The 19,681-nt window shown below is 44.2% G+C and overlaps 2 protein-coding genes across 8 annotated transcripts in view; one reads left to right on the top strand and one right to left on the bottom strand.

Moving 5' to 3' along the window:
• The window catches only part of terb1 (telomere repeat binding bouquet formation protein 1), a 21,528-nt gene continuing 1,847 nt past the window's right edge, over positions 1 to 19,681 (bottom strand). For 2 of the 7 annotated variants that reach the window (XM_061773087.1, XM_061773086.1), the window contains 15 exons: positions 19,299 to 19,430; positions 18,992 to 19,123; positions 18,608 to 18,668; positions 18,438 to 18,535; positions 17,003 to 17,131; positions 16,772 to 16,924; positions 16,576 to 16,707; positions 14,760 to 14,885; positions 14,283 to 14,655; positions 8,351 to 8,418; positions 8,194 to 8,268; positions 7,848 to 8,096; positions 6,002 to 6,064; positions 5,814 to 5,856; positions 1,749 to 2,226 (listed from right to left, as the gene is read on the bottom strand). In XM_061773087.1, the coding sequence (XP_061629071.1) occupies positions 2,148 to 2,226; positions 5,814 to 5,856; positions 6,002 to 6,064; positions 7,848 to 8,096; positions 8,194 to 8,268; positions 8,351 to 8,418; positions 14,283 to 14,655; positions 14,760 to 14,885; positions 16,576 to 16,707; positions 16,772 to 16,924; positions 17,003 to 17,131; positions 18,438 to 18,535; positions 18,608 to 18,668; positions 18,992 to 19,123; positions 19,299 to 19,430 (1,913 nt within the window). In that variant the 3' untranslated portion in view covers positions 1,749 to 2,147. The other 5 variants (XR_009788494.1, XM_061773088.1, XM_061773089.1 and 2 more) reach the window with 5 other exon arrangements.
• Positions 13,553 to 19,681, top strand: part of pdp2 (putative pyruvate dehydrogenase phosphatase isoenzyme 2) — a 17,410-nt gene continuing 11,281 nt past the window's right edge. Inside the window, exon 1 of the mRNA XM_061773093.1 lies at positions 13,553 to 13,952. Coding sequence (XP_061629077.1) covers positions 13,947 to 13,952 — 6 coding nt within the window. The 5' untranslated portion in view covers positions 13,553 to 13,946. The remainder of the gene's footprint in view (positions 13,953 to 19,681) is intronic.

Consider the following 19,681-nt stretch of genomic DNA (forward strand, 5'->3'; position numbering starts at 1 on the left):
CAAGGCTTAAACATGTCTTTTAATTCAGAAATGACAACAAACACGCTATTAACAACGGCTACACTTCTATTAAAGTGCAGCAGAACTAGTTTACACAACAACTCATTACAGTAACAGCAGAACATTTAAAGATAAACTGCAGTGCAGAACAGAAGGCTGTGTAGCCAAACAGTTAATGTGGAGGCTGATAAAAGGGTAGGGATTTTTAGTCCAGGATCTAACAGTCGGTATCCCATGGCTTTTCTTTTCTGAAGACAGAGAAATAGGACAGTCTTAGGCTGGATTTACACTTCATGGTTTCAATGATACAATTCCATTTTTTTGCTCTGAGGGGCACAATTAGGATATGCATCATGGAAGCGAAGAGAAAAAACAAAACATGGAATGGGATAGCTTCAGATTGGAATCTGGCCTCTTCCAAATATGTAATCTGATATGTACTGGATATCTGCCAATGCATCTGCTCAAACAAAACAAATAAACACTTTTAAAAAAACAACAGCAAAAGCATAGACAAGTGATTCTCAATTGTGGTACAAGGACCACAAATGGTATGCGTGCTCCTTCTAGTGGTATGCCAAAGAATCACTGCCTAAGTACAGATCAGTTGTATTTCATTTTTATTGCTACAATTTAAGAACTATTTGCTTTTGAACATTTATTTAGGTGTAATTATTATTGCAGTGCCCTGCGATTGGCTGGCAACCAGTTCAGGGTGTACCCCGCCTCCTGCCTGATGATGGCTAGGATAGGCTCCAGCACGCCCGCGACCCTAGTGAGGAGAAGCGGCTCAGAAAATGGATGGATGGATATTATTGAAGTTATATGTCCAATTGATTTTCATCAAATCATTTATTTAAAAAAAACACTGCTCATTAAATAAGATCTAAATTTGCCATAATAGCAGTGTGTCCATCAGTAAATAAGCAAGCAGTGGACGTGGAGTAATGTGGACGTGACCCTCAATTAAATCACTGGGGGGAGTCACCCAAGGCCAATTAAACACAATGCAACATTTACTATTTGTATTATTATTGTATTATTGTTTACTGATGCTTGAGATGTTTATGTGCAATTTGGCCATCCATGAATGTAAACACAGCCACATCGCATATGGGTTACTTGTATTGGTCATTACATGGAAATTGGGCACTTGAACCTGTACTGTAAATTCTGTCTTAATGAAACAAATGTATTGACTGTACTGTTCACATAGTTATTCCGATTCAAAATAATGCCTCTTTTGTGTTATGTAAACACAAATGGTTACGGTATCTCTGCTGTAACACTGTTGCATGTGCAATGACTAGTGCCCATTATGAAAACGTCCCGTGTGGTGTGTTCAAGGACACTGTGAAATTAGATTTTTGTAGATGTGTTTAGAGTCAAAAATACAGAAGATACTGATGCTGCAGTGTACAGTAACGATGTGTTATAGCATATATTGCCAACTCACGCTTAAGTGGTGGGTGGACGGTGGGGTTTGGTTGTGACACAGGCTTGAGTTTCACAATCCTTTCCTCGTGTTTGTGGAAAAAGGGGAAGCTTTTTTTTTTATAGAGCTAAACAATCCTGAATAAGTGGGCAAATTCAAACTTGTTTGATGGAAACTAATATTTGCTTTTAGTGCTTCATCCCTGTAACATTTCAGGCCACACTCATTTCTCTCTCGCTTGTTTCTTGATTTGCAAGTTAGTAGCTGGTTTGCATGTGTCTTTCATTGAGCTACTAAGTAAGTTTCCTGTAAAATAAAATAAAAAGAATACAAGTCACATTTAATCTCAGCATGACAGCACAGAAAAATAAATCACATTCATCAAGCATCATGTGGAGCTATTTCCTGTTGGCTCCAATCTGCAAAAATTGGTAAAGCGAAGGGAGATGAAAGGCAAATATGGAGACACAGCATATACAGTAGACTGTACGTGTACAAAGTAAACGCACAGTAGTATAATGTAAGGAAAGGCTGCAGTTGTATCAAATTTTGTGACTGCAGTGTTACAGCACTGGCTGCAATTCAAACATTCCTGCTACTTGGTTTTTAGTTTGTCTGCCCCCAGCAAACACACACACAGGCATCAAGCCATGTATCCACTGGGAATAGACACTGTCCACCATGAGGTATTCTCAGGGAAGTCGATCTTAAATCAGAGGACGTACAGTGGAGTTGAATGCTCCCGAAGTCGCAAATACAGAATTGGACCAAGAATTTCTGGAAAAATATGCCTGTAAAGTTGCAAAGATCATGGGATCAATTAGCAAACTGCACAACACCTCAATTCAATGAGCATCATTTTGCCTGCTCTCTGAATTTTTCTTTTTTAGCAACACAGCTGGAGTTTTTTGTTGTTATTGTTGTTTTGTGTGCTAATACAAAAAGTGGTGCTCTTCTTTTTATAATTTCCCTGTACAGTTAATAAAGGTTTTATCATGGGCGCACTTAAACCCTAGAATTGATTTATTTAGACATTTACTGAGGGAAAAGAGGTTAGATGTATATGTTGTTTAGCCAGAACATACATTATGCTTATGTAAATAACTGCATGCAATGTACAGATGTATGATAGATTATTTTGATACAAGCTAAGTTTCATTCAGTAATATTGAATATATGTTTGCGTGTGTGTCAGTGCAATATGACTCCAGTGTTAATCCAAGTGTGAATGCTTGTTTTGGCTATATGAATGAATTAATGAATATACACAGAAGTGACATTCCACATCCCTAGAGCCAGCTTCTGTAGCCAGGGATCGGATCGCCAAGGTCCCCGCCTTCGGCCACCGCCCAGCTCGCACTGCACCCGACCCCTATGGCCCCTCCCACAGGTGGTGAGCCCATGGGAAGGGGGACCCACGTTACCCTTTCGGGCTGTGCCCGGCCAGGCCCCATGGGTGCAGGCCCGGCCACCAGGCACTCTCCTTCGAGCCCCACCTCCAGGCCTGGCTCCAGAACGGGGCCCCGGTGACCCACGTCCGGGCAAGGGAAACCTGAGTCCATAATTTGTCTTATGAAGAGACATCTTTGAATGTCACCTCTCTGGCAGGGAAGGAGCCCGAGCTGGTGTGTGAGGTCGAGAAGTTCCGAATAGATATAGTCGCACTCGCCTCCACGCACAGCTTGGGCTCTGGTACCAGTCCTCTCGAGAGGGGTTGGACTCTCTTCCACTCTGGAGTTGCCCACGATGAGAGGCGCCGAGCAGATGTGGGTATACTTATTGCTCCCCGGCTCGGCGCCTGTACATTGGAGTTCACCCCTGTGGACGAGAGGGTAGCCTCCCTCCGCCTTCGGGTGATGGGAAGGGTCCTGACTGTTGTTTGTGCCAATGCACCAAACAGCAGTTCAGAGTACCCACCCTTTTTGGAGTCCTTGGAGGAGGTGCTGGAGAGCGCTCCCGCTGGGGACTCCATCGTTCTGCTGGGGGACTTCAATGCTCACGTGGGCAATGACAGTGAGACCTGGAAGGGCGTGATTGGGAGGAATGGCCCCTCCGATCAGAACCCGAGCGGTGTTCTGTTATTGGACTTCTGTGCTCATCACGGCTTGTCCATAACGAACACCATGTTCAAGCATAAGGGTGTCCACACGTGCACTTGGCACCAGGACACCCTAGGTCGCAGTTCGATGATCGACTTTGTGGTCGTGTCATCGGACTTGCGACCGCATGTCTTGGACACTCGGGTGAAGAAGCTGTCAACTGATCACCACCTGGTGGTGAGTTGGCTCCGATGGTGGGGGAAGATGCCGGTCCGACGTGGCAGGCCCAAACGTATTGTGAGGGTCTGCTGGGAACGTCTGGCGGAATCCCGGCAGAAGGAGTTTCAACTCCCACCTCCGACAGAACTTTGCTCATGTTCCGGGGTAGGCGGGGACATCGAGTGGACCATGTTCCGCGCCTCCATTGCTGAGGCGGCCGACCGGAGCTGTGGCTGTAAGGTGGTTGGTGCCTGTCGTGGCGGCAATCCCCGAACCCGTTGGTGGACACCAACAGTGAGGAATAGCGTCAAGCTGAAGAAGGAGTCCAATCGGGCCTTTTTGGCCTGTGGGAATCCTGAGGCAGCTGATGGGTACCTGCTGGCCAAGCGGAATGCAGCTTTGGTGGTCGCCGAAGCAAAAACTCGTGCATGGGAGGAGTTCGGTGAGGCCATGGAGAAAGACTTCCGGACGGCTTCAAGGAAATTCTGGCCCACCATCCGGCGTCTCAGGTGGGGGAAGCAGTGCACCATCAACACTGTGTATAGTGGGGATGGGGCGCTGCTGACCTCGACTCGGGACGTTCTGAGCCGGTGGGGAGAATACTTCGAAGACCTCCTCAATTCCACCGACACGCCTTCCCATGAGGGAGCGGAGTCTGGGTTCTCTGAGGCGGGCTCTCCTATCTCTGGGGTTGAGGTCACCGAGGTGGTTAAAAAGCTTCTCGGTGGCAGGGCAGGGTGGATGAGATTCGCCCGGAGTTCCTCAAGGCTCTGGATGTTGTAGGGCTTTCCTGGTTAACACGGCTCTGCAACATCGCGTGGACATCGGGGAAGAGCGTCTGGATTGGCAGACTGGGGAGGTGGTCCCCCTTTTTAAGAAGGGGGACCGGAGGGTGTGTTCCAACTACAGGGGGATCACACTCCTCAGTCTCCCTGGTAAGGTCTATTCAGGGGTGCTGGAGAGGAGGATCCGTCAGGAAATTGAATCTCAGATTCAGGAGGAGCAGTGTGGTTTTCGTCCTGGCCGTGGAACAGTGGACCAGCTCTATACTCTTAGCAGGGTCATCGAGGGTGCATGGGAGTTCGCCCAACCAGTCTACATGTGTTTTGTGGACTTGGAGAAGGCGTTCGACCGTGTCCCTCGGGTTGTCCTGTGGAGGGGGGTGCTTCGGGAGTATGGGGTACCGAACCCCCTGATACGGGCTATTCGGTCCCTGTACGAGTTTGGTCCGCATATCCGGCAGTAAGTCGGACTCGTTTCCGGTGAGGGTTGGACTCCGCCAAGGCTGCCCTTTGTCACCGTTTCTGTTCATAACTTTTATGGACAGAATTTCTAGGCGCAGCCAAGGCGTAGAGGGGGTCCGGTTTAGTGGCCTCTGTATTGCATCTCTGCTTTTTGCAGATGATGTGGTTCTGTTGGCTTCATCAAGCCGTGACCTCCAACTCTCACTGTGGCAGTTCGCAGCCGAGTATGAAGCGGCTGCGATGAGAATCAGCACCTCCAAATCTGAGACAATGGTCCTCAGTCGGAAAAGGGTGGCGTGCCCTCTCCAGGTCGGGGATGAGATCCTGCCCCAAGTGGAGGAGTTCAAGTATATTGGGGTCTTGTTCACGAGTGAGGGAAGAATGGAACGGGAGATCGACAGGCGGATCGGTGCAGCGTCTGCAGTGATGCAGACTTTGTATCGATCCGTTGTGGTAAAGAAGGAGCTAAGCCGGAAGGCCAAGCTCTCGATTTACCGGTCGATCTACGTTCCTACCCTCACCTATGGTCACGAGCTGTGGGTCGTGACTGAAAGAACAAGATCCCGGATACAAGCGGCCGAAATGAGTTTCCTCCGCAGGCTCTCCCTTAGAGATAGGGTGAGAAGCTCGGTCATCAGGGAGGATCTCAGAGTAGAGCTGCTGCTCCTCCACATCGAGAGGAGCCAGATGAGGTGGTTGGGGCATCTGATTCGGATGCCTCCCGGACGCCTCCCCAGTGAGGTGTTCTGGGCATCCCTGCTAAAACTACTGCCCCCGCGACCCGACCTCGGATAAGCGGGAGAAAATTGATGGATGGATGGATGGATATCCACACACATACGTACTTACACACACACAGACAGAGTATATACGTACTTTGGTGCTTTAGCTCCTCTTTGCACTGGGATCAAGTTTGTTTCTGTAAGTGAAGATCACACACTATTAGTGACTATTATTTCAAACACTACACAATCCGATGAATTGTTCATATGCAGTGGGTCAAAGTCAACACGTGACAAAAAGCTACAAAATATAAACAAGCACACGTGCTGTGTCATTCTCACCATTGCGCCTCTTTGCAATCCTTTCAGGCTTTGCTGTTTTACAGATGGGAGTCAGGTTGACATCTGCATGGAGGAAGAACGTACATTCGACATATGTGAGGAATAATACACGACAAAATTGAAGCATGGATTGCAGCATGGTGGACTGTCTCACAGTCCTAAGGTTCAGGATTTGGATCTCGGTTCTGGCCTACCAGCGTAGAGTTTGCATGATCTACTCATATGCTTTTGTGTTTTCTCTCTCTGTCCAAAACATGCATGTAAGGTTTATTAAGACACTAAATTGTCTAAGTTTGAATCGAAGTGTGAATGCTTGTTTGTGTACATCTGCCCTGCGACTGGCTGCCGACCAGTCCATGATTTACCCCGCCTCTCACTCAAAGCCGGATCCAACTCACCCACCACCCTGAGGAGGACAAACACTATATAGAAAATGGATGGAAGTGTAGAAAATGGAGGCATATGAATAAAGTGTGAGATATTCAGCTTTGACAGAGGACTGTGTCTACTGCTACTGTTGTTTTCAGTGAGTAATAATTTGATGCAATTTGGAAACAGCGGTAGGACAGGGGTGTCCAAAATTACGACTCGTGGTCCATTTTTTAACAGCCTGCAATAGATACTAAAAGTAACATTTGACAGGGCCTGCAACGCTATAAAAAGAAGAAATGTGAAATGTGTGGGTTATGAAAAAGCACACACAACGACTGCTTTGGTTCTATATCGAGCTTTTCAAGAAATCGCTGGCCTAATAGCATGATTGCCTGATTCATTTTTAACTTACTGTCACAATATCATAAATACCAATTACCGTAATTTCTCGTGTATAAAGCGCACCCATGTATAATACGCACCCCCAAAGTTGACCTCAAATCCTGGAAAACCCTTCTCCCTATGTATAATGCAATTTTACAATGCATGATTTTGATTTTCAAAACATGAAGTATCTGTATTTTGTTAGTTTTTCAAAGAACTATTCTGAAGTTAAGCACTTTATTTGAACACATAATACTTTCTTTTTATTTACTTGCTCTTATTTTGAAATTCACAGCCCTACTTTTATTTCGTAAATAAGAAAACACACAGTTGTGCTCATATGTTTGTTTACCCAGGCAGAATTTGTAAGATGTGTACATATATGCAGTCATATGTACCCCTGTCATATTGGAATGAAAATGTAGACTACACCTTTTTCATAACCTCGAGGTGGCATACTAGAATGAAAGTGTAAAACTTTTTCATAACCTCTAGGGGGCATTGGCATATTGGAATGAAAATACAGCTTTTTCATAACCTCTTGATGGCGCCATACATTTATAAAATGTGAAAGTTTTTTTATTTTCTCCTATGCATAATGCGCACTATTGACTTTTGACAATTTTGGGGGTAAAAAAAGGTGCATTATACACGAGAAATTATGGGATATGGATGATAAAAAATGTGTGTGTCTTTTTTTATGTGTGTTTAGATTCTCAGTCATCCAGGCCATGGTAATCTGCAAAGATTGAATCGAAGCAACTGGACTCTTGTTGTTTGTTGAATTTGTTGTGTTTTGGTTTTCCAAAAATGTTCAAAAATAACTTGGGAAATTATGCTATTAGGATACCGATTCCCTTGATAATGTTGAATAAAGATGATCCCTTTTTAGAAGCAAAAAAGTGGTTTGAGATACTTTCTGCTCTTTCAAAGTCTAATTTGTGTACATATCACATTAATGATCCCCAAGTAAACACTGCTTTAAAAAAAAAGTCAGTTTACTACACATTGTCTTACATGTTTCCATTTTTCTGTATGCGGCCCTTGGAGGAAAAGGTTTGGAAACCTGAGTAATAGAAGAAGGATTTACTTTTTAAATTCAAACACGGAAAACTCCGGCTTGCGAGGGTTTCGTGTGGCGCTCCCGCCAACACTCTCTCAGGTTTTGGGAGGGTAGGTCTCTCTCTCTTCTCTCCCTCTGACGGCGAGCGACGGTGGGTGGCCGTGAAGCGCGCCGTAGCCTCGAGAAGGACCTTGTGCATGTCGCACTTCTGACGGCAGGAGAACAGGACAGATCCAAAAGTGCGACTAGTCACTTTCTCAAAAGGCATCACGCAACCTGAGGGAGTGAAACAAACAGAAATAACACCACAAATACTGTAAGTGAACTCAGTTCCCATACATTGAGGCTTTGATGACACACACTGTTCTCTTACCTGCACATCTTTCATTGTAGTGGGATTGTTGTTCTTCTTGTCTTTTCTCCCCAAACATGTCACTTTTCTGCAACTCTGGACATCACAACATAACATTTATAAACACAATAAACAATACATCTACTTGAGATACATATGTATTTACTTCATTGCTTACTTTCTCCATCACTGCATTTAATAGTTCTCAGTACATTGTGGTCTTGCTCTGGAGATTTCAGTTGGGGACTTTGACGAAAAAAAATTACAAAAAAATAAAAAATTAAAACAATGATAAATGCTTTAGTGTTTGAAATTAGGCACTTCACAACTCGGAAAAAAATAATCATTATTGTTTTTGAATTGATCTACTTAGAATGTGCAAGTATTCCAAATGAAATGTAATGTAAATGTACAGAGGGTTCTCGTTTTACAGTCGTCCCAACCTACAACGTTTAGTAGTTTAAACCAATATGCGCGATGTCGTAAGAATATGTCATCACCTAGCATAAGAAGGTACACTAAGTTAGCGCCCTACTTAGTTTTTTATTTGATTGTTTTCTATTTAAGCAGCACAGTGGAGTAGTGATTAGCACATCCACCAGGTTGGGGGTTCAAATCTGGGCTCCAACTTTGCTGTGTTTGAGTGGGATTTCTACAGGTACTCTCCCTTCCTCTCATATTCCAAAAACATGCAAGTTAGCTTTATTGAAGACTCTAAATTGTCCATAGATGGTAATGTGAGTCTGAATGGTTGTTTTTCTAAGTGCCCTGCAATTGGCTGGTGGGTGCACCCTGCCTCTTGCCCAAATTCAGTTGGGATAACACGGATGGATAGATGGATATGTTTATGGCATGGAAGTGTTTTTTCCATACAAATAATTACTGTAATAATGACCTTCAGTGGCAGTTGGCCAATAGAGAGTGCTAGGGCTCCTCCCCACCACTCACCAGGAAGACCAAAATTAAATAGTAAAATTTTAAAAATTCAAAATATATATCTACTTTTATAGGGTCAGGAAATGCAGCCCAATGGGGGGGCCACAAGTCACTGCAAACTGTAGGCCGGTCCCAAGCCCGGATAAATGCAGAGGGTTGCGTCAGGAAGGGCATCGGCTTAAAACTTTGCCAAGCAAATATGAGCGTTCATCCAAAGAATTCCATACCGGATCGGTCGTGGCCCGGGTTAACAACGTCCGCCACCGGTGCCGTCAACCTGCAGGGCGCCGTTGGAAATTCAGCTACTGTGGGTCGAAGTCAAAGCAGAAGAAGAGGTGCAAAGCGGGTTCTTCGGTAGAAAGAGAAGAGGAAAGCACAGAGCCTAGAACTGAATGTGGGGACTTGAATGTTGGGACTATGACAGGAAAATCTCGGGAGTTGGTTGACATGATGATTATGAGAAAGGTTGATATATTGTGTGTCCAGGAGACCAGGTGGAAAGGCAGTAAGGCTAGAAGTTTAGGGGCAGGGTTTAAATTATTTTACCATGGTGTAGATGGGAAGACAAATGGAGTCAGGGTTATTTTAAAAGAAGAGTTGGCTAAGAATGTCTTCGAGGTGAAAAGAGTATCAGATCGAGTGATGAGGCTGAAACTTGAAATTGTATGATGTGATTAGTGGCTATGCCCCACAGGTAGGATGTGACCTAGAGGTGAAAGAGAAATTCTGGAAGGAGCGAGACGAAGTAGTTCTGAGCATCCCAGACAGAGAGAGAGACGTGATTGGTGCAGATTGTAATGGACATGTTGGTGAAGGTAATAGGGGTGATGAAGAAGTGATGGGTAAGTACGGCATCCAGGAAAGGAACTTGGAGGGAGAGATGGTGGTAGACTTTGCAACAAGGATGCAAATGGCTGTAGTGAACACTTTTTTCCAGAAGAGGCACGAACATATGGTGACCTACAAGAGTGAAGGTAGAAGCACGCAGGTGGATTACATCTTGTGCAGACGATGTAATCTGAAGGATTTTACCAACTGTAAGGTAGTGGTAGGGGAGAGTGTGGCTAGACAGCATAGGACGGTGGTGTGTAAAATGACTCTGGTGGTGGGGAGGAAGATTAGGAAGACAAAGGCAGAGAAGAGAACCTTGTGGTGGAAGCTGAGACAGGACGAGTGTTGTGCAGCTTTTCGGGAAGAGGTGAAACAGGCTCTCAGTGGATGGGAGGAGCTTCCAGAAGACTGGACCACTGCAGCCAAGGTGATCAGAGAGGCAGGCAGGAGAGTACTTGGTGTATCTTCTGGCAGGAAAGGAGAGAAGGAGACTTGGTGGTGGAACCTCACAGTACAGGAAATCATACAAGGAAAAAGGTTAGCTAAAAAGAAGTGGGACACTGAGAGGACCGAGGAGAGGCGAAAGGAATACATTGAGATGTGACACAGGGCAAAGGTAGAGGTGGCAAAGGCCAAACAAGAGGCATATGATGACATGTATGGCAGGTTGGACACTAAAGAAGGAGAAAAGGATCTATACAGGTTGGCCAGACAGAGGGATAGAGATGGGAAGGATGTGCAGCAGGTTAGGGTGATTAAGGATAGAGATGGAAATATGTTGACTGGTGCCAGCATTGTGCTAGCTAGATGGAAAGAATACTTCGAGGAGTTGATGAATGAGGAAAATGAGAGAGAAGGGAGAGTAGAAGAGGCAAGTGTGGTGGACCAGGAAGTGGTAATGATTAGTAAGGGGGAAGTTCGAAAGGCATTAAAGAGGATGAAAAATGGAAAGGCAGTTGGTCCTGATGACATTCCTGTGGCGGTATGGAAGCATCTAGGAGAGGTGGCTGTGGAAGTTTTGACCAGCTTGTTCAATAGAATTCTAGTGCGTGGGAAGATGCCTGAGGAATGGAGGAAAAGTGTACTGGTGCCCATTTTTAAGAACCAAGGTGATGTGGAGAGCTGTGGAAACTATAGAGGAATAAAGTTGATGAGCCACACAATGAAGTTATGGGAAAGAGTAGTGGAGGCTAGACTCAGGACAGAAGTGAGTATTTGCGAGTAACAGTATGGTTTCATGCCTAGAAAAAGTACCACAGATGCATTATTTGCCTTGAGGATGTTGATGGAAAAGTACAGAGAAGGTCAGAAGGAGCTACATTGTGTAGATCTAGAGAAAGCCTATGACAGAGTACCCAGAGAGGAACTGTGGTGCTGCATGCGGAGGTCTGGAGTGGCAGAGAAGTATGTTAGAATAATACAGGACATGTACGAGGGCAGCAGAACAGCGGTGAGGTGTGCTGTAGGTGTGACAGACGAATTTAAGGTGGAGGTGGGACTGCATCAGGGGTCAGCCCTGAGCCCCTTCCTTTTTGCAGTGGTGATGGATAGGCTGACAGATGAGGTTAGACTGGAATCCCCGTGGACCATGGTGTTTGCAAATGACATTGTGATCTGCAGTGAAAGCAGGGAGCAGCTGGAGGAACAGTTAGAAAGATGGAGGCATGCACTGGAAAGAAGAGGAATGAAGATTAGCCGAAGTAAGTAAGTATATGTGCATGAATGAGAGGGGTGGTGGGGGAAGAGTGAGGCTACTGGGAGAAGAGATAGCAAGGGTGGAGGACCTTAAATACTTGGGGTCAACCGTCCAGAGCAATGGTGAGTGTGGTCAGGAAGTGAAGAAATGGGTCCAATCAGGTTGGAACGGGTGGAGGAAGGTGTCAGGTGTGTCATGGGACAGAAGAGTCTCTGCTAGGATGAAGGGCAAAGTTTATAAAACAGTGGTGAGGCCAGCCATGATGTACGGATTAGAGACAGTGGCACTGAAGAGACAACAGGAAGCAGAGCTGGAGGTGGCGGAAATGCAGATGTTGAGGTTCGCTCTCGGAGTGACCAGGTTGGATAAAATTAGAAATGAGCTCATCAGAGGGACAGCCAAGGTTTGATGTTTTGGAGACAAAATTAGAGAGAGCAGACTTCGATGGTTTGGACACGTCCAGAGGAGAAATAGTGAGTATATTGGTAGAAGGATGATGAGGATGGAGCTGCCAAAGAGAAGGTTGGAGGGAAGACATGATGGCAGTTGGTGTTCGAGACAGCACTGGGGCGCCCCAAGGTTGTGTCCTCTCTCCGCTGCTCTTCTCTCTCTACACGAACGACTGCACCTCAGCGAACCCGACTGTCAAACTCCTGAAGTTTGCAGATGACACCACTGTCATCGGCCTCATCAAGGACGGTGACGAGTCTGCATATCGACAGGAAGCGGAGCGGCTGGAGCTGTGGTGCGGCCGACACAACCTGGAGCTGAACACGCTCAAGACTGTAGAGATGATCGTGGACTTCAGGAGGCATCCTTCGCCACAGCTGCCCCTCACGCTGTCCAGCTGCCTTGTGTCAACCGTCGAGACCTTCAAGTTCCTGGGAATTACAATCTCCCAGGACCTGAAGTGGGCGACCAACATCAACTCCGTCCTCAAAAAGGCCCAGCAGAGGATGTACTTCCTGCGGCTTCTGAGAAAGCATGGCCTGCCACCGGAGCTGCTGAGACAGTTCTACACAGCGGTCATCGAATCAGTCCTGTGTTCTTCCATCACAGTCTGGTTTGGTGCTGCTACAAAAAAGGACAAACTCCGACTGCAACGGACAATCAAAACTGCTGAAAGGATTGTCGGTACCCCCCCTACCCACCCTTGAGGACTTGCACGCTGCCAGAACTAAGACAAGGGCGTGCAAAATCCTCTCGGACCCTCCCCACCCTGGTCACCAGCTCTTCCAGCTCCTTCCCTCAGGTAGGCGCTACCGATCAATGCAAACTAGAACTAGTAGACATTCCAACAGCTTCTTCCCTCTTGCAATCAACTTCTTGAACAGCTAACTTACAATTCCATTACAACAAGCTGGCAATTTTTTGACTTGAGTTCGTTGTCACATTTCTGTATTATGTATTACTCGTGCACTCACTGTAGTTGTCTCGCCGTGCTGCACTATTTGCATATAGTGGCCACTCATGCCAGAGTAGCATCTGCTCCATTTGCACACTGATTGAGGAGTATCTGTAACATTTGCACAACCATTGTCCCAGATTATCGCAGTACTCGTCACTTTAAACCGCATACACTCCTTGAAGTCTCAGTGCCCTTTGCACAATGGTCATTGCACCGGACTATTGCGATATTAGCCATTCGAACTGAGGACTCTGCATCTTTTTGCACAATTGTTGTTTGTTGTTGTTTTTTGTCAATGTCTTTATGTCTCCAAAGTGTTCTGTAAATTGACTGTCTGTTGTACTAGAGCGGCTCCAACTACCGGAGACAAATTCCTTGTGTGTTTTGGACATACTTGGCAAATAAAGATGATTCTGATTCTGATTCTGATTCTGAGAGGAGGATGCAGGAGATAGGCTTACATGGAAAAGGATGACACGCTGTGGCGACCCCTAACGGGACAAGCCAAAAGGAAAAGAAGATAGGGTCAGGATAAATATTATAAAGTTAATGATGAGAAAAGTTGTTTCGTTCATCTGTGTTTGATTTGTGACATGCTTCCGGTCTTGAGCGCAACTATCTTTAGCCATGGACTGATCATTAAAAGTTGTACATGTGCAGTAGCTCCTCTACAATACAAGAGAGAAGGTATGTTGGGGCGGAGCTACCCAACAGCCAGAGCTGAATTGACTCCCAAGTATGCAGCACTTCCAGGTTCGGTGTTCAGTGGCATGTGAACTTCAGGTCGGCGCAGACTGCTGGAATGATTGAAACTTACTGTAAATGACTTTCCAAGTATTGTCTACTCTGCAGCGAAACACTTCAGAGTAAGATGGGATTGGCTCCAGCTCGTCCCTGACCCGAATGAGGGTAAGCGGTGCCCAGTGACTGTTTTTATGTCTCAAAAGTATTCTCTGTCAAATTGCTGTCTGTTGTCGTACTAGAGCGGCTCCAACTACCGGAGACAAATTCCTTGTGTGTTTTTGACATTCTTGGCAAATGAAAGTGATTCTGATTCTGATAATGGATGGATGTTTTATATTTATGGCCAAGAAGTGTTTTTCATTTAAAAATAAAATTAGTGTAATAATGACTTTACTACTGAATTAATAATTGAGTATGACAAGTTTCCAAATTACCAAATTCTGAACTCCACAGTAAACCTAGGACCCCCTTTAAATTGTAAAGATAGCTTCCAACCTGTCTCCTGTATATGCATCTCTGCCTCCCTTTAGTTGCTGTACTTGGGACTGCATAAGGGATCCAGTACCGTGACACGCGGAACATGACACAATCCTTCCGCTGCTTTCAGGATTTTCTTTCTCAGCACTTTCACATGATCTCACATTCTTGGCGTGACTCCCTTCTGCTTCTTCTTTCTCCTTCGTGTTGAATATATTTGAGGAATGCAGCAATTTAAAGACACTGCGAGTCCTGGGGTTGACTGGTGACAGGCGACCTCTTTGCAGCAGCAGTGGTGATGAAGCAGAAGATACGCCCAACTCTTCAGCAGCTTGTGTGTCAAGCTTCTCATCTTCCTCTTGCTTTAGATCAGAGATTCCCAAGGATGCAACTTCATAGACAGACAGATTCAACCAATCACCAACCAAATTCAATAATTATATATTGACCATTAAGATCTCGTTTGACAAAGCTGAGTTCAGGCTATGGACTTACTAGCGTGTTTGCAGGTCTGCAAAATGAACGTTGCAAACTTCCTGACCTCCTCGTTCGCGTCTTCAACAAGCAGCGTGATGATTAGCGGCAGGCCGCCGCACTGCACCAGCTGACACTGGTGTTCCTCTGCAGAGAAGCAAAGAAAATGGGCTGCTGGACTGCAGTGCTGTACTCTTAAAGTTACAGTTACAATCAGATAAAAAAAATGAAAAAAAAAAACAACAGTACGTTCTCCTTTGTATTTTTGGGTGAGAATTGTGGCCCACAGTTATCTTGGCCTTTCATAAAAAGCTCAAAAGTGCATTGGTGACTGTGGCTCTCCTTTTCCACATGGAACATGGAATACACACGGAAGGATTACAGTGTGTACTGTAAAAACTAGGGCTGTGCAACAAATCAGTGGTGACTCAAAATGGTATTCGAGTCCACTGAAAAAGAACGAACGCCGAATCAGAATTTTCAGATTCGAATCACAACGAATCCAAGAATAACATACGACTTACTGTATTCTGTCAACAGTTTGCAGTGCTGCCACGCCACAAGTACTGTAATAATATAAAACATTTCAAGATTTTTCGCCTTCGTTTAAGGCTGACGCCATTTGGACTTACTGCACAGTTTCTGTGCATGTATGCATTTCTAGCTACAGTATAGCCCTCCACTCAGATTCACACGAAAGGAGGGGTCCATTAGCCTGTTGAGAGACTGTATCTAGGTCCTCAGTTGATGTGCAGTACTATGCTTATGCCGCAGTGAGGCCCAAGGTCACTTGCTATAGGACCCATGCCTGTGTCATCTTTGTTCCTTTTATGTGTGCTTCCTTTCTGAGTGTCAGTTGTTCTTTGAAGCTTTATTCTTTAATAGCTGTTGTCCCCGTGAAGCTGATGTGAGCAACAGCTCCTATTAAATATGCCATGCTTGGCTAAATAGATTCTTAATCTCCATTAGCCATTTATCCAAATGCAATATTAAGATGCAACAATTTAACAGCCTAGACCCGAGGATCTGCAGTACAAAAAAATTTAATGTCACAAAATCTAACGGTGCAATGTCATCGTTAGTGCTCAGACTCGCCCACTAGAACACCATTCGGTATTCGTATTCACCGTAACAAATGACAAGTTAATCAAAATCGAATTGTTACTCCTTTGTACTCTTCCAGAATTATAGTCAAGCAAATGAAAAACCCAATTTGATTATTTGAAAACTATGTATTAAACTCGTAAGACTGTCAGTCAAAACGTGGCTACTTACCTCGCTGGCTACCTAGGTGCTCTAGTAAACAAACTTTTGGGAGCTCTAATGCGCACTAAGTCAAAATGCCATTGGCTGTAAACAATGGAAGTGGCAGCATGGCAGCTCTTGTCAGAATAAAGTAAGAAGTAAGTTATTCTTTGATTCACTTTGATTCAAATGCAAAAATTCAGATTCAGCATTCATTTTTTTCAATCGAGTCAATCCGAATCATCAGTGATTCGTTCGTTGCTTTAGTCATCGTCAAAGCTCTTTTTTCAAGTCTCCAAGCCTGATAAATTAGTATGAACACGGTGCCGTGCTGGCAGGTGTTCGGCGTGTTGACAGCCACGTGTGCCCATCAAAGTCCATGGTTACATGATGTTAACAATCATACAAAGACTTCTAAGTCCAGAATAAGTGCCAATGTTAACAGCAGTCCCTTCAACGTAGGCAGTGATGTTTTTTTCACCTACCACTCGAGGGAGGCCGTGTAACTGTAACATACTTTGAAAATTACGGCTACAGAAAATGGACAGATAGTTAAAAACTCTTGCTTGTCCGCGACCCCTTAATTTCTTACCAGAAGCTTCGGTGCAATGACCCAGCAAGATGAGCGTCGCCAGTCTGTCCTCGCAGTTGAGGTGTGGGCTAGCCAGCACGGAGATGAGATGGCCCACTATAATGTAGCGAGCCAAACCTGAAGCCAAGTTTGCTGCATGGAAACAAGAGGCAAATGAGACCGTTTTACAGTGAAATGTTATGTGATTAACCCTCACCGGTGTTAGCGATACAAGCTGACATGGTCTTGATTATTATTACTAAAAGCTGGCAAGACAACGGGTTTGTGTCAGAGTCAGATGCCAGACGGATCAGCATGACAACAAAGGTCTCTAACGCCCCGGTGGCAGCAAAGCTCTCCTGAACACGTGCTGCAAACACAAAGTACACATTGGATTTTATACAGGGCTTTAATTTTACTGCAGATTGTTATGACTCACTTGACTTACCATTGTTGGCAACTGTCATCGCAATGAAGGAGCAAAGGTATCGAAACACTTCGAAGCAAGGCAAAGAAACATGCTGAAGCCACATTTTTATTTTGGGAAAGGATGACACGCAGATACGCTGAGTCTCCTCTGTGTTTTTTTGGGGAAGATGAAAGTCAGGAGAACTCTTCAGTCAAGCATCATGGCAATAATTATTAACTACCGTAATTTCTCGTGTATAATATGTTCCTGAGTATAGAAACCCCCAAAATCACAAATTCTGTTCTACCTATTTATGATACGATTTGCTGGTATCCATGCTCAAAACATGAAGTATTATCCCTATTTTTAATACATTTTTCAAAAAAACGTTCTGCTTTGTGTGCATGTGCTGACGTTTATGTCGCTTCCTCACCATGCAGTTCTACTCGAGTTCTCATATTAGCAAAGAACAAAGATGGTGATTGATTCAAATCAGTAAAGATACAGTAAGTATAACATTAATAGTACTGCTGAAAATAGTAGTCTTACTGGGAAGGAGTTAGTCTTTGGATTTCCTCCATAATTTCACATTAGCTTTCCTTATGTCGACCTTCTTCATGGTTCTCTTCTGACGGCAACAGTGATCACATTCTTCTTAAAAGTAGCAGAGTAACTTGCCTTTTTCCTCAACATTTTTTAAACTTGGGAGCGTGCAACACTAGCCTACTATAATAAATGTATATAGGCCTACTGTGTTGCTGAAATGTGTATTTCTCTCCACTGCTCTTTGTTGCTTTAAAAAATAGGAATATGTGATGCATGGAAAATGTCTAGCTTCAGCTAATTTGCAGTCTTAGTCCCTGGTCAGGCTTTAGAATACAATGAAATAATGTGCATGTGTTCACACATTTAAAACTGTGCCCACATTTGTAACATTCGACATCACATATCATATTGGAATGAAAGCACTTTGGTGGAGGGTTGACATAATTCTCCTACGGAACCAAGGGCCGATTCATGTATTCCACACGTTAGTTTTGGTATGCTGGACTTCCGGTTGACTTCAATGTTTTTTTCAGAACAACGTGTTCTTTTACCCGACGTTTTTTATCTTGGAAGATGTACTATGTAAAGTGGCAGTACAAGAAATAAATCTGCTGTCTAGTAAACTAAGACGCTAAATCTGATGCCGTCAAACGGACACAGCAGCAACAGATATATGGTGGCGCCCGTGAGGATGTCATGAACTCGGGTGAGCAGCGAAGATGTACCGTTATTAAATATACGTTTGTAACAAGAAAGTACACCTTTTTCACAATCCTTAGATACTGGTATACGTCTATACAATGTGCCAACATTTTTTCATTTTCACTATAGCCTACCGATGTATAATACGCGCAACGGCTTTTGAATGTTTTTAGGAAAAATGTGTATTATGCATGAGAAATTACAGTAAATATTTAAATGTAATTACCATTCTGAGGGTTGTTGACACATCCACAGAGAGCATTTGACACTGATATCCACAGACAAATGTGAGCAGAGTCTGCGGTAGATTCAGGGAACATGTTTCTAAAATGGTAAAAGTAGACATATGCTTGATTTCTGTGCAAATACAGCAACACTGATTCATTTTGGACCTACCTGAAGAGGTTCAGCAGAATGTCTATGCAGCCAGTGGTTTGGGCTAAAGTCTGCCCTGCCTCTGGAAAAGAACAATTATGTATGGTTTATGCTCTTGAATGAGTCGACATTCATTTACAATGGTGCTTCACGATACAAGTTTTAATCGTAACCACGCTCATAACTGAAAACACTCTTATATCAAATCCTCTTTCCCCCTTGAAATGAATGGAAATGCCATAAATCTATTCGAAACCCAAGTATCTCAAGTTTGCACCCACAAGTTAAAGCAAAAAGTCATCTGAATGACAGCTCATACTTCAAAGAACGCGTAAGTCGGTTCATTCGCATCTCAAGGCAACACTGTATTTCCATGTCTAAAGTGTGTGAGTAGCGTCTTCTTACTGTTGCTGGTTACCAACACAGACAGCAAATAGACAGAGAGACTCTTCTGTTTAAGCGAGGCATCTTCTTCCAACAAATAGCCACCGAGGTCCAGAAACATCTCCTTTCGGCACAGGGCATTCTTGCAGTATACTTCAAGAAGAAAAACAGAGAGAGAGCACTTTTACTGTTCATGGATTTAACTTTTTTTTTTAAACAAATTTTTATGTTATTTAATCTTGGTGGATACAGTGAGTGGTTGAATACAACACTGGCCCTGTCTCATTAAAATGATGCCACTGTGAATGACTTGGCCTTGGATACGTACCACTGGCATCTGCTAGTGTTCCAAGTGTAAAGAGTGCAGTGTGCCTCACAGCTGGATTAACAACACTGGATTTGAAGAGGTTGTATACAAACATCATGCCTCCCATTTCTCTCAGCAGGTCCACATTGTGCTCTGAAATCATGATCAAAATGTCTTTATAGAGCATATTTAAAAACAACACGCCAGACAAAAGTGCTGTACTATTAATTCAAAACACACAGGATATAAAACTAAGTAACATTATAGAAGATAAAAACAAAAAAAACCTCATATAATACCAATAATACACTGAATACCATTGCAGGAGCAGAATATGTATATTGTGTATCAAGTTCAACCATGACATGGGAACAACCAGGAGAGATTTTATCTCCAGACTTTAA

Source organism: Phyllopteryx taeniolatus, chromosome 5, assembly GCF_024500385.1.
Source record: "Phyllopteryx taeniolatus isolate TA_2022b chromosome 5, UOR_Ptae_1.2, whole genome shotgun sequence".
Classification (NCBI taxonomy): domain Eukaryota; kingdom Metazoa; phylum Chordata; class Actinopteri; order Syngnathiformes; family Syngnathidae; genus Phyllopteryx; species Phyllopteryx taeniolatus.